We start from the raw sequence: 14,654 nt of genomic DNA on the forward strand, positions 1-14,654 counted from the left end.
AACCTTTGTTCTTAATAAAATCCTTTGCAAATATGTATAGCCATGCAAAACAAATTCCTGCATTAGCCAAGGCCTAAAGAAAGAATTTAAAAAAAGATCAAATGTTTCATTTTACTCTCCCAAGTCTATCACCTCTCTCAGGAAGTGCATTTTCGTCATGAGTCTCTGGAATCCTGGTTGGTCACTGTGTTGGTGTGAGTTGCTAAGTCTTTCTTTGAAGTTGATTTTCCTTATATTATCGCTACTGTGTAGGCTGTTCTCCTGGTTCTGCTCACTTCACTTTGCATAAGTTCATATAAATCTTCTTAGATTTCTCTGAAAACATTCTCTTCATCATTTCTTATAGCACAATAGTAATCCATGACATTCTTTATAACAATGTGTTTAGGTATCTCCTCAGTTTCCAGTTCTTTGCCACCACACATCCACAAAATTGCTATAAATGTTTGTACATATGGTCCTTCTCTTCTTTCTTTGATCTCCCCCCCCCCCCCAACCCATACCTTCTATTTGGAATCAATACCATGTGTGAGTCTTAATGCAGAAGAGGGGTAAAGACTAGGCACTGGGGGTTAAGTGACTTGCCAGGGTCATAGAGCTAGGAAGTATCTGAGGCCACATTTGAACTCCCTTCTTTTCCAATGAGTTCACATTTTCCCATTTAAGCCCAACTTCTGCCTCTTTACTAGATTTCAGCATACCAGAAGTCTTCTCAAATGTCTTAACTTCCTAGTTCTCCAATCTATTCAGCTTCCAAGACTGACACCTCTACCCACTTAAATGGACTGTCATACTCCTGATCTTGCCATTTTATATACACACACACACACACACATATATGTGTATATATATATGTATATATATATATATATATATATATATATATATAAAATTTAATCTCTGCCACGCCTAATGTTCTTCAGAACCCCAACTTCTAATTCATCTACCATCTCACTGATGAGATGATGCCCTGGTGAAGTCTGGAAGGCTGCCAGAACTGTGGCTCCCACTGGCTTCTGTAGTAGGGTCCACTGCTGTGGTTGCTAGCATCTGCATGGGGAGCTGAGAGATTCCGAGGAAAGGCTACTACAGGACCACAACAGTGTTGATCCTTGGAGCTCTGCAGAGAGCCACATCTAAGGGAAGCTTCAGGAGGCTTTCATGAAGGGGAAAAAGGGACCTCTGCTAAGCAGGAGCTCAGACATTATTACATTTTGGCCATGGCCACCCTCTGAACTGGAGCTAGTTTCCCCCAGGCGCTGGGATCTGCAAGGGAGAAGTACACACCCAATTTCGGAGGGATCTTTCTTTAACAACCAACCTTGCCATACCAGCTGAGTAAATAACCTTTCTAAAAGCTAATTAAGTCTGGTTTATAATCAGTGGGGAGTACACTGGTAAGATCTCAAAACTCCAGTCTCAGCCCCTCAGGGTTACCTTTATAACCTTTGCAATCACCCTCAGGGGAAGGAGTCTTGCCAAAGAGAGCAGGAGCTGGGAGGCAGCCCTGTAGTGTGTGTGCTCCACCATCTGAAGTCTTCCAAACCCTTTTCTTCTCCACTCACAGGGCCCCCAGCCTATTCCAGCCACTCCTCCCTCACCTTTCTCCTTACTATTGCAACAGCTTTCTCAGGATTCTTCCTGCCTCAAGCCTCTGTGTCCTTTCATGTATCCTAAACAGGCCAAAATCATTTTCCTAGAGTGCAGGTCTGATCATGTCACTCCCAACTCAAACTCCAGTGGCTCCCTATTTTGATAGGGCAGAAAACCGCTGGAATGAAGAAACATTGTTCTAGGAAGTTCAGAACTGAGGCTTGGTTTCTCACTAAGTTTCCTGGAAATTTTTCTGAAGACTCTTCCTTGTCATAAAGGATGAGAGAACATAGTTCAGCAAAATAAATCAGCTGGGACAGGTGGGTGGCTTAGTGGAGGGAGAGCCAGGAATAGATAGGAGGTCCTGGGTTCAAATCTGCTTTCACATACTTTCTGGCTGTATGGCCCTGGGCAAATCACTTAACCCCTATTGCCTAGCTTTTTCTGCTCTTCTGCCTTGGAACCAATACAAAATATTAATTCTAAGAGGAAGGTAAGGTTTGTTTTTTTACAACTAATTCTATCAACTGAGTCTGACAGTATGTTCACATACCTATAGTTCTCCACCTCTGCAAAGAAAGGGGAGTTGCACTGTCTCTTCTTGGAGATTGATTATAATTTCATAGCAGTCAGGAATCAGGATTTTTCAAAGATGGGAAGGTGTGACAAATAAAAGAGTGGTTTGCCTTAAACTGTGACCCCGGAAATATGGTTTTAAATAAAAAATACCACTCTTTTACCTGTTACAAAGGCTTAGATTTCAGAATTTGAGTTCCCAAGCCCCTTAGAGGTAATCCAGTTTTCTTTCTAGATTCAATATACATCTATAAAGCAAATTAAGTGTGCCAAAATAAGAGAATACAAAGACACAAAAAAATTCCTTTTTTTAGGGACCTAACATTCCACTGAAGGAGATAATAATACCCTACACTCACAGTGCTTTAAGTTTTGCAAAGGCCTGCTATCTCATTATCTCATATCTCATCGGATCTCAACAACCCTGGGAGGTATATACCCTCATGACCCCTATTTTTCACTTTAAGAGGCTGAAAGAACTCCCTGGACCTTCCCAGGGTCACATAAATCAGTAAATAAGTATCTACAGGTTCAAGCCTTTCAATCCTTAAAGCCCCTCCTAGACGTCAAGTATTAGTAGCTCCTCTAGCGGAAGGTAGGCCCCTGGAGGTCATATATATATTTAGTTTGAACCCCCAGCCCTAAGCCTAATAAATGCTAGTTGGTTTGAAGAAAATATCCTGATTCCAGTTAACAGGATCTTTGTTAGGGAGTTGCCATCCATTATTCTCCCATTTTGCAGATGAGGAAACCTAAGCTCCGGAAGTCCTAGAATTAATTTTCGGAAAAACGACAAAATCGAAACTTCTATTCATGACAGGTCGAGGAAAAGGAGGCCAGGAAAGGTGTCACTGCAGGGGGCTCAAACCACAGATTCCTTTCCCCTAAAGCGCAGCTTATAGTGGGGGGCACACCCTGTTTGAGGTGACGCAGTTAGAAGCAGATCTATGCCCACTCCAGGGGAGGGAAGTCCCGCTTGGCCGGACCTCAGTCTCCTCATCTGTAAAATGGGGCGTGCGCGGGTCATTCCAGGAAAAGGTTCCTTTCTCCCTTCCCACCCCACGAAATACGTTGCAAGCGGAAGTCAGTGGAGCACGTTCCTCGTCGCGGGGCGCGGGTCTGCACGCACTTCCCGGAGCCCTCCCCGTAAGTGCTTCCCCCCCAACACCGCCCCCCCCCCCCCCCCCCCCGGTTGGTAAGTCCTCCACATTCCCACAATCCCGAGCGGCCACGCCCCGGGAGCTCTGGCCTGCGCATGGTCCCTTCCCCTCCTCGTTGAGGCGCAACCAAACGCGCCTGCTGGCCTGCCCGCCTGCCTCTCCTTTCGTTCCCTCCCCTCCTCTCCCCATCACCTCCCTGCCCATCCCGCGCGCAACTCCCGCTGCCGCTACCGCAGCCGCCATCGTCGCCTCGGCCGTCGGCGCCCCGCCCCAGTGGTCGCCTTCCGCTCAAGTCCCGCCTCCCCCCCACCCAGCTGCTGGGGGGCGCTGCCAGCTTCTCATTGGCCGCGGCGCCTGTCCGTTCACTGCGAGGTTGTTTTCAGCGCCGCGGGGTTAGGTTGTCCGGCCCTGCTCGTTCGGTCTCGGCGGCGGCAGCGGTTGGCTTGAGGGAGCGGGGGGAGGAGGACGGTGGCCGCTGAGGGGACGGCGTCCGGGGTGGGGGGGAGGGAGGGGGCTTCGGCTGGCCTGAGGCGCCGGCGGCGGCGGCGGCAGCGGCGGCGGCGGCGGCAGCGGCAGCACTCGGCCTGAGGCGGCGGCGGAGGCCGTTGGGCTCCCGGCTGAGGCGGCCGCAGGGTCCTCCCTCCCGAGCTTGGGCTGAGGCAGACTCAGCGGCGGCGGCGGAGGGGCCCGGCCAGGCCAGGCCCCGGCTCAGGCCCAGGCCCCGGGCTCGGGCTCGGTGAGGCGGCGGGGGGGGGTGGGTTGGGGGGCGCCGCCGGCGGCGGGGGCGGCCCCGCGGGCCTCGGGGACGATGACTCTGGAGTCCATGATGGCGTGTTGCCTCAGCGACGAGGTGAAGGAATCTAAACGGATCAATGCTGAGATAGAGAAGCAGCTGCGGCGGGACAAGCGGGACGCCAGGCGGGAGCTCAAGTTACTCCTCCTCGGTAAGCCCCGCCCGGGCCTCTCCCTGCCTCAGTTTCCCTTCCCGTGGGATCTTTTGCTTCCTGCCATCGATCAGCTCGCCCACTATTGGGAGAAGGAACCCTGCGCCTTAGCCGGGTAGGGGCCTTGGCTCATTCCTGGCCCTGGGGATCTAGTCCGATTGCTTCGGGGCTCCCCAACTCCTTCATCCTCCGATTCTCGGCTAATGTCCCAAGAATTCTAATTGGAGCCCCGGGGCCGGAGCGGCTTCAGTGGGGGCCCTTCGGCTCCGAGTCCCCCATATCATCCTGGGCCCTCGAGAAGGAGCCCGACTCGGGCCTCTCACCCTCCTGGGGCACACCTGTTGCAGGTACCTAGGTTTTGCCACCTGCCAATAACTTGTTGTCAGTGAAAATAAGGGCCAGTTGAAGGAATTAACCCCCTTCCCCGAGATACCTGGAGGTCATTTGGAAAGCAGCGCCCCCCCCTCCCTTCCCCCTATTCTCAGAATATTTTGCGTCTAGGCCTTTGGGCTGGCAGGGACCGAATCTGGAGATTCCATCTTTGAAGGCAGATTCTTACCCCTCCAAAAAATCTGATCCCTGTGGCTAAGGGGAGGTACCCCGTCAACGGAATGTGGATAGAGATTTCGAGTTTAATGTATCTAGGCTAGATTGACTTTGATTTCATGAGCTGAGCACGAGTGATAATTTCAAGAGGTTAGCAGGGTCAGATTTTGCCTCTCTGGTTGGTAGAGACATGGACACTTCAACCCTAGCTGTAGGCCTTGAAATAAGAGAATGCCAGTGCTGAGAGAGCTGAGCAAGGAAAGTCGGAGCTGGAAGGGACTTTAGAAGTCGTCCGATCCAACCCCCTCTTTTTGCCAGGAGGAAAATGAATGCCTCCCCTGTCCCTGGTGCTAGATGAGAGCCTTGGGCGTAATACCTTTCTTAGGTTTACAGACCTCCCCTTCTCTTCCCTTCCCTTCTCCCTCCCCTTCCTCTATGGACTTGAGAAATCCTTGTTTTCACATGTTCTAGGGAACTGGCTACGTTTTCGTTTGCCGGGGAGAGGAGCAAACTTGGGTGTTTGGGGGAACTCCTGAGATGTACATATTTCCTTGGGGCATCTGACCTGGAAGGAAACTCATGATAGTCTTTAGTGTTTGCTGGGGCTGACCGAGGTTTGGTTAGTTGTTTGTCACTGAGAGGTGGCAGTTTCTGAGGCTTGGGAAAGTGAGTTGCTTTGAATTGCTGCTATCAGAATAATGCTGGCAGTCAGCACCAAAGTAATGTTCCTGTGAGAAGTGTGGAATGTGTGGTTTTGTGTGAATTTATTGGTATCTCTTGCATGTGTTTTTGGCTTAAAATGGAAGTCAGGTTCAAGGATGCGGGTCAGCCACTCTTCTGCAGCCTTGGTGGGTGACTGATGATTGGTCTACATTCTTAAAGAAAAACTCGATGGTTTCTGTAAAGTAGAGATGACTGTAGCATCTTGAGAGATTCTTTGGAGTTGAATATAGTCAATAGGGCCACTTCAAGGGATGGGGGAGGGGTTTCAATTTTCTTGGGATTTTTACCTCCTCCCAGGAAAACAGTGAGACATTCAAGACCCATTAAAAAAATTAATGGTGAAATTTTAGAAATAGAGGTTTCAATCCTAATGTCTTAATATTATTGTTATCTTAATCGCTCCCTCATTTCCAGTAGTATGGGTCCTCCATTTCCTGAGCTTCACTCCAGAGCTGAGTGGTGGATCAGGATGGCCAGCAGAGCTGCTAATTTTTTGCCCTCCAGGTGGTTACATTAGTGGTTGATGGAAGTTGTTTTTTTTTTTAGCTGTGCTTGAAAAGAAAAGGATTATGGAAATGCATTATATTACTAGAAGAATTTATGGTAACCTGTTTTGAGAGCAAAGTGGAATAGATAAATTCAATTTAAAGCCTCACACTTTTTCTTCCCGTTGGGGCAAAGTCCGGAAAAGGGAATGAATAACAGAATGGAAGATCCTCAAAGCCATCATTAATTATGTGACTATAGGTAGATTGCTTAGCTTCTTTGGGCCTCACTTTCCTCTTCTGTGGAATGGAGTACTTGTAAGTATGGAATGGAGTACCTAACATTTTTGTAGTGTTCACTATGTGCCTTACTATCCTAAGTGCTTACTATCCCAAGCACTTTGCAAATATTATCTTATTTGAGCTTCACAACAACCTGGGAGGTAGGTGCTATTATCACCCCCATTTTATAGATGAGGAAACTGAGGCAGTCAGAGGTGAAATGACTAACTTGGGTCACAAGTGGTAAGTGTTTGAGGCTAGATTTGAATTCCTGATTCCAGGCCCAGCACTTTTATCTACTCAGCAAACACCTCTCTACCTCCCTGTGGTCTTGATTATCAAATGGAGTAATATATGCAAAGTGCCATATAAAGGATTAAACCTGGGCCTTGATTTTATTGGTATAGGGAATGACTAGTTGAGGAAACTCCCTCTATTTGTGTTGATTGAGCCCTTCCCTGGAACTTAAAGAGTTGCAGTCATATCACCTGTCTGGGTCAGAAATAGCCCTTGAATCCAACTCTTTCTGGATTTAAGGCTGCCAGTTTCCACCATGCCACCATGATCCTTGTATATAAATGAGCTTTGCTTTTTTCCTGTAAAGTTGTTTGTGGTTTGAGGGTCCATGTATATACTGTAACTTGCTTTTAAATGAGAAATCTGAATCTCTTAGGGTCTTGTTCAAGGTCACTATCAGAACTTGGACTTGAATACAGTTGTTCTGAGTGTCTGTCCAGTACTATTACCATACCTCTGTACTGCGTTACCTAAAATGGTTGACAAAAGATTAAAACCTCTCATTGTTATCCTTCCTGAGTCACTATTTTACAACTTGATTATATTTTCATGTAACTGATCATTATGAACTTACCATTGATATTCAATAGGTAAGGAATACTATTTCCAGGTTTCTATTAGTGTCAAGAAATGCTGAGTTCAAGTAACTCTTTGATCATTAAATGGAATATTAGTTAGTTGTCTTCTAGGTTTCCTGCACAACCTCCCCTGTTTCCTCTTGAATACTAAAAAGCATAAAATTAGGCTTGCAGTGTGGTTGTCTTAATAGGAAGGGTTTGTATCCTAGTGATTTTTTTTAAACAAAGTAGAATTACGTACAGCCGTATTCTTCTTTTTCCAACTCCTCTCAGATGTTTTACTAATCACTTCTATCAGTGTGGTCACAATAAGTGTTACAGAAGTATTTGTAAGGGGCAATTAGGTGGTACCTTGGATAGATTGCCAGGCGTGGAGTTGGGAGGACCTGGGTTCAAATTTGACCTCAAAGACTTTCTAGCTTTGTGACTCTGGACAGGTCACAAGCTCATTTGCCTAGCCCTTGCACCTTCTGTCTTATAATTGTTACTATGACAGAAAATAAAGGTTTAAAAAAAAATAAAAACTATGTGTAAGCTACTTTCAGGAAACTTAGACTCTTATTAGCAAAACACTCTGAAAATACTATTTTTTCTTGAATCCATTCTAGGGCTTGTAGGCCAGTTAGCTGAAATGACTTCCTCATATCTCCGTTGTTATGTGAAAATATAGTTCTGACCCTCAGATTTTGAAACTCCTGACCAGAGCAATCAATATTCTTTACCGGTATTAATGGGTATATCATAGCAGGGCATGTTGCTTTGGGTTCATAGTCAAAACTCAGAGTCCAGTGACCCAGCCCCTGAATTTTCTGTGAATTATTCAAGCACTTTGGAGCTCTGGGCCTGTTTTTTTGCGTTTGCTTTTCTTGCTCTTGAGGTGGTTTTTGTGGTAAGCACGTGAGGAAGTGTGTGCTACTAGATATTTAACCACAGAAGGTTTCATTTTCTGATTTTTGTGGTGTAGCTGTTCCCTGTAAGAGACCAGTTTCAGCAGTAGCACTTAGACTTTTAATTACTTTTAATCATTGCTTCCAGTGCTGGAAATTTGGAGCAGTGCACAGTGGAATAAATAAGCTCTTTTGATGGTGGGGCCTTCCTAGTGCTCTTTTGTCATCCTCCTATACGGAAAAAATTTGTGCTGAATTGAATTTCAAATGCAATTATATGTACATAAAAATTAGGGGGAAATGGCTCTGTTGGGGTGACAGAAATTCAGTTCAATTCTACAAGTTAGGTTCCACAAAATTAAACCCTTACTCTATTCTAGGCACTGTGCTGAGGATACAAAGATGGAGGAGTGGGGAGGAAACTTTCTATTCTTAAGCAGCTTACATTCTGTTGGGGGCCAGAAAACAACACTTAGACAAAAAATTAAATATAAAATATATGCAAAGTAATTTTTTTGGAAGGGGGCACTAGCAGCTGGTTTGAATTAAGATAGACTTTCTGTGCAAGGTGGTACCCAATTTGAACTGTGAAGGAAGCTGGGGGTTCTAAGAGATGGTGATGAATAAGGAATAAATTTCAGAGATGGGAGGTCAGTACATGCAAAGATACATAGCTGGGAATATGGGGAAGCCAATTCAACTGGAATATAGAGTGTGTGAAGTATGGCAATATATATTAAACCTAGAAAACTAAAGTGGAAACAGGTGGTGAAAGTCCTTAAAAAGGCCAAATAGAAAAATTTGAATTTGATCTTGGAGGCAAAAGGGAGTTTCCTGAGCAGACGCTGAATGACCATGTGTGTGTGATGTTATAGTAAGAACTGTTTTGTGTATCCTCTTCATCTAGTCCTACTCATGTGTATGAGCAGAACTAACATGGCCACTGAGATTCCTTTGCAGCTCTTAAATTCTGTGATTCCATGCTTTAGGAATATCATTGAGAATGGATTGGAGAGGGGAATTATTTGAGTCAGGGATATCAGTGGGAAGGCTGTTATAATACTCAGTGGGAAATGATGAGGGTCTGAACTAGATTAGTAGCGATGTGAATAGAAAGAGAGACATAGATAAATGAAGTTATATGTTAAATGTATTATGAAGGTAGAATTGACATGCTCTAAGGGCTTCTGGGGAGGTCAGAATCCAGATGACTTGAGTTTTGAAACATGGGTTGTTTGAATGATGTAGTACCTTCAACAGAAATTCTGAACTGTTTGCTTTAATATTAGTACCTTTTTAAAATATGTTTTTAAACTTTCATGTTTTGTTTATAAGCATTCCTTTTCGGGGTCTTTTTCCTTCTCTTTGAATTATCTCCGGACAGAATGATTTCTTTAGTAATTGTTCTTTTAGGGGACAGTTGGATAGCTCAGTGGATTGAGAGCCAGGCCTAGAGATGGATGGTCCTAGGTTCATATCTGGCCTTAGACACTTCCTAGCTGTGTGACCCTGGTCAAGTCACTTAATGCTCATTGCCTAGCTCTTAGCACTCTTCTTCGATGGAACCAATATACAGTATTGATTCTAAGATGGAAGGTAAGGGTTAAAAAAAAATTGTTCTCTTAAACCATCCATAATGATTAACCTCCATAGCAAAGGCTTGAGCTTACTTTCACATATTTGGATATCATTTCTCCAAGTTCACAGATCCTAAGTTTTTGTTGAATTCGAACCCCAACTAAGTTTCATTAATTACCAAACATTTATGGAGCATATTTGTTGTACTGGAAAGTGGTTTGCTTTAAGAGTTGAGACCATTAAAAAAAAAGTTGAGACCTGAGTTCTAGACAAGTCATCAAGTATATACCAGATACTCTGCTAATTTCAGGGTATACCAAGAAAGGCAAGAACAATTCCTGCCCTCAAAGAGCTCACAATTTAACATGCAAACAACTATTTACAAACATTTATACAAGATGAGGTAATTTTAGAGATAAGATACTGGTATTAAGGAGTTAGTGGAAAAGACTTCTTGCATAAGATGGAATTTCCACTGAGATTCGCAAGCAGCCCAAGAAGTCAAGGATCAGAGACGAGGAGGAGAGAGCATTTCAGATGTATTGAACAGTCAGGGAAAATGACTGGAGTCTGAAGATATGGAGAGTCTGTGAGGAATAGCTAGGAGGCCGGAATCCCTGGATCATATGACATTAAGAAGGGTAAGTTATAAGAAGCCTGGAAAGTTGGGAGGGGGCAGGTTATGAAAGGGCTATAAAGGCTGAACAGAGGGTTTTATGTTTCATTCTGGAGATAATAGAAATCACTGGAGTCTGAGTAGGGGATGATTTCATCAGGCTTGTTCTTCAGGAAGATCATTGGAACAGTAATTACTGGAGAGAAAGAAAACTTGAGGCTCTTATCCTTTCTTGGCTGTTTATGAGCCACTTGTCCTTAGGTGAATCACCTAATCTCTTTGAACCTTAGTTTCCAGACCTGTAAAATGGGGATCATAATCCTTGCCCACAAGTGTGATTATTAAATGAGATATTCTATATGAAATATTTTAAATAAATAATATAGTTATTATTGCCCAAAACAATGCATACAATAGATTAAGATGTTCCCCATTTGCCAATTCTCATACTATGTGCCAGCATAGTGATTGTTCATTATAATAGTATGGATAACTGTTTACAGTTCTTTTAACAGAATCAGACTGTTCGAGCACAGAGAGACCTGAGAACATCGAATTTACTGTCAGGGTTAGAAGAAATCTTCAAAGTTAAATTAACTCCCTTACTTTATTGGTGATAATTGACAAAGTTGACAAAAATAATTAAGGTACATAGGTATATAGAATCAGTAAGCATTTATGAAACACCTACTACATGCCAGGCAGTATGCTAAGTGTGGTGTGCTAAGATACAAAGAAAGGTGAAAGACAGGAGCTCACAGGCTAATGGGAGAGAGGCCACATGCAAACAAGAATACACATTCAAATTATATTCAGAATAAGTTGGAAGTAATCAACAGAGGAAAGGCATTAGAATTAAAGGAGGTTTGGGAAGGATTTTCTGTAGAAGTTGAGATTTTAGTTGGGATTTGAAGGAAACCAGAGAAGCTGGTAGGTGGAGATGACAGAGAAAGGTATTCCATATATGAGGGCTCCTGGAATCTCAGTTTTTTAACTAGGGAGGGTGACTTCTTCAGCTTTATAAAGATCACTTTGGCATCAGAGTAGGAAGGAGGGGAAAGGGAACAAGTTTTTGTTAAGTTTCTACTAGGTGCTAATAAGAAACTTTTTACAAATATTTTCTCATTTGAGCCTCAGAACAATCCTGGGAGATAGATGCTATTATTATTCCCATTTTAGAGTTGGGGAACCTGAACCTAAGGTTAAGTAACTTGCTCAGATTGCCAACTAATAGTTGATTAGTGTCCGAGTCAGAATTCCATTCAAATCTTGAATACTCCAAGTCCAACACTCCATGAACCATGTCAAAGCTGCCTCTGCATGGAGGATAGATAGTACTGGCAAGAGAATTATGTCAGGGATAACAACCTGTCACCTATTGAAATAGTTGAGGTTTGAGGTGATGAGGGCCTATATAAAGGTGATGGCAATATTAGAGGAGAGAAAGGGTGGTGTGTGTGTGTGTGTGTGTGTGTGTTAAGGAGTTAAAAAAAATAGATACAGATAAATACAAAATAGTTTGAGGAAGAGGGCATATAAACTAGGAGTATCAGGAGTGGCTTAGTGTGGGAGGTGTCACCCAAACTGAATGTTGAAGAAAGCTAAAGATCTTAAGGGATGAGTTGAGAGAGCAAGCTGACCGAGCTAATTAGGAAGGCAGGGAGATAAGGAGCTAAGTTTGGAGAATGGCTGGTGGGCCAGAGTTTCCCTGGAGTATAAATGTGAAAAATAGTAATATATAAGTGCCTCTGGGTGTGCCAGGCAGAATATGAAGTTGCTCTACAAATATCTCAGGTGATGCTCATCATAATCCTGGGAGGTAGATACTATTATGATCCCCATTATACACATGAGGAAACAGAGGCAATCGGGGTTTAAGTGATCTGCCTAGGGTCACATAGCTAATACTATCTGAAGTTGGATTTGATCTCTGGTCTTCCTGACTCATAGCATTGTATCCACCTAGAAGTGTAGATATAGGAATGTAAGATTGTATATTATAAGAAATTATGAATGTGGAGAATTCAGAAAAGCATAGGAAGACTTATATGAACTAGGTGAAGTATTTAAAACCAAGAAAACAATATTCACCATGGCTACAATGCAAATGGAAAAACAGTGAGGCAAAACTGAAAGCTCGTGTAATTATTGTATTTGGCCCCACAGAAGAGTTGTGAAAATGTATCTCCTCATTGCAGAGGTTGGGGATTATGAGTGTGGGTAGGATATCAGTCTGCTAGTTGGTTTTGTAGATCTTGCTTTTTGTCTTTTTAAAAATCTTTGTTATACAGCAATACGATGATCAAGGACAATTCTGACAGACTTATGAAAAAGAATGCTATCCATCTCTAGAGAAAGGCAAATTAAACATACGATTTATCACTTGTTTATTATTGGGTATAGGATTTGGGGGTTTGGTTTTATAAGATTATTCTTTTACAAAAATGAATAATATGGAAATATGTTTTGAGTGATAATAAATGTATAACGTAGTGGAATTATTTGTCATCTCTGGGGGGGGAGGGAGACAACACAAATCATGTAACTTTGGAAAACGTATGTGTAAATTTGTTATTGGAATAAAATAGAGATAAAATTTAAAAAAATCTTTGTTATAATAAGAGATGGCTCATTGGGCACTGGACATGGAGTATTAGCCATATATAAGTCTTTTAAAAAAGAGTATTTTGAAACATAGGCATCACTACATTTTTTTTTTCAGGTAGATTAGAGCTAGACTTTGGAGAACTTTTAAATGTCTACCTTAGGGATGTATTTTATCACAGAAACAGTAAGTAACCAGGGAAGATTTTGGAGTATGAGTGATAAAGAATCAGACTCATAGAACTAATGCCTAAAGGGACCTTATATGTCATCTAATTCAAACCTCAATCTGGAGGGGGGGTGTTCTGAGATCAAGTAATTTGATCAAGGTCATAAAAGGTAGTAAATGTCAGGTATGATTTCATTTCAGTATGGGTGCACTTTCTACTGCATATAGAATACCTTCTATAGTCATTTCTCTGTTTTAAGATTTGTTTGGCAACCAGGTGGTATGGGGATTCAAAAGGACAGAGATGGGAGGCAGGAAGACCAGTTGAAAGAGTAACACAGTAGCATCAAAGGCAGAATTGGAACCCAGATTTCTTGATACTCAAGCCATGGGATATTCTGCTGTACCTTCACTGCCAAGTAGAATGCATTATGGTACCTTGATTGACTTGTTTAAAGTGTTTGGCCTCCTTCTCTTGAAATGGGATCTGATTCTCAGAAATCCCTTTTCAGAAATGGGGCCTGATTCTCAGGCCAGGAAGACGTGAGTTTAATTCTGGCCTCAGATGTTTAATAGCTGTGTGACTCTGGGCAAGTCAGTTAACTCTGCTGGCCTTAGTTTCTTTATCTGTAAAGGGAGCTGGAGAAAGAAATGGCAGACCACTTTAGTATCTTTGCCAAGAAAACCCCAGATAGGAGCACAAAGACTCAGATAAGACTGAACAACAAGAAACTATCATGGACTCTTTAAGATTGTCATACTACCACAGAACCCAAGAATGTGATTTTGAGATCATAGTGGAAACTGTTAACATATGTTGAAAAGGAATCTGTAGGGCGGAACAGAAATGACCAAGCTTTTGAACTGATTAGAAATAGTCTAAAAAGAAAATGAATATAGGGAGGAGAGACCTGAAACTGCCTTGGCAGACTTTGATACTACTTTAGACAATAGGATTTATAGAGTTCAGAGGTACATTCCTTATCACTGGTCCTTTACCTTTGACTTTCACTTTATCTGTAGGGCAGGGAGTTTCTAACTAGTTTTTTTCTTATAACTTATCAGTTTTATCACTAAGACTCTTGCTGGACTTGATTTATCTCTCCTGAATCTGCTTGGAGAGTAGCTGGATATTGCTTGGTGATTGGCAGATTACTTATAGAAGTTTTTTGTTTTCTTGGGAATGTTAAGGAGAGATGTCCCAAATAATAATATGCAGAAGGTGCCCAAAAGGCAACAGCATTGTAGAGGAGCATGTATGTGACATCTGAGTATTCTGTGTTCTGTTAGTGTGGAAAGCAGGCCCAATTTTTTTTACTCTTTCTTGATGGCTAATTGTGTTGAAGCATCCCATTTGTTAGAAGTGTTAGACTTCTGGGCTTTGCTTGTAAGGGCTGATAATCTTTGAAAAAATTCAGCCTACTAGACTAATCCATATTCTGGCCAGAATTGTTATGCTAAAGCTTAGACTTCATTAGATCCTTCCTTACTTAGCCATCTTTGGAGGACTTCCTATTGCCTATTGGAGAAAGTCCAAACTCTTCAACTATTGCTCAAGGTCTTCCACTCTGGTTTCAGCCTTTTTTCCAAGTCTTATCTTCTGTGACTTCTTCTCA

General features: G+C 42.8%; 1 protein-coding gene across 1 annotated transcript in view; it reads left to right on the forward strand.

Annotated features, from left to right (window-relative positions):
• The first annotated feature begins 3,826 nt into the window (after nt 1-3,826).
• The window catches only part of GNA11 (G protein subunit alpha 11), an 82,559-nt gene continuing 71,731 nt past the window's right edge, over nt 3,827-14,654 (forward strand). Inside the window, exon 1 of the mRNA XM_001362158.5 lies at nt 3,827-4,273. Within this exon, the coding sequence (XP_001362195.1) occupies nt 4,138-4,273 (136 nt within the window). The 5' untranslated portion in view covers nt 3,827-4,137. The remainder of the gene's footprint in view (nt 4,274-14,654) is intronic.

The sequence above is a fragment of the Monodelphis domestica genome, chromosome 3, assembly GCF_027887165.1.
Source record: "Monodelphis domestica isolate mMonDom1 chromosome 3, mMonDom1.pri, whole genome shotgun sequence".
NCBI lineage: Eukaryota > Metazoa > Chordata > Mammalia > Didelphimorphia > Didelphidae > Monodelphis > Monodelphis domestica.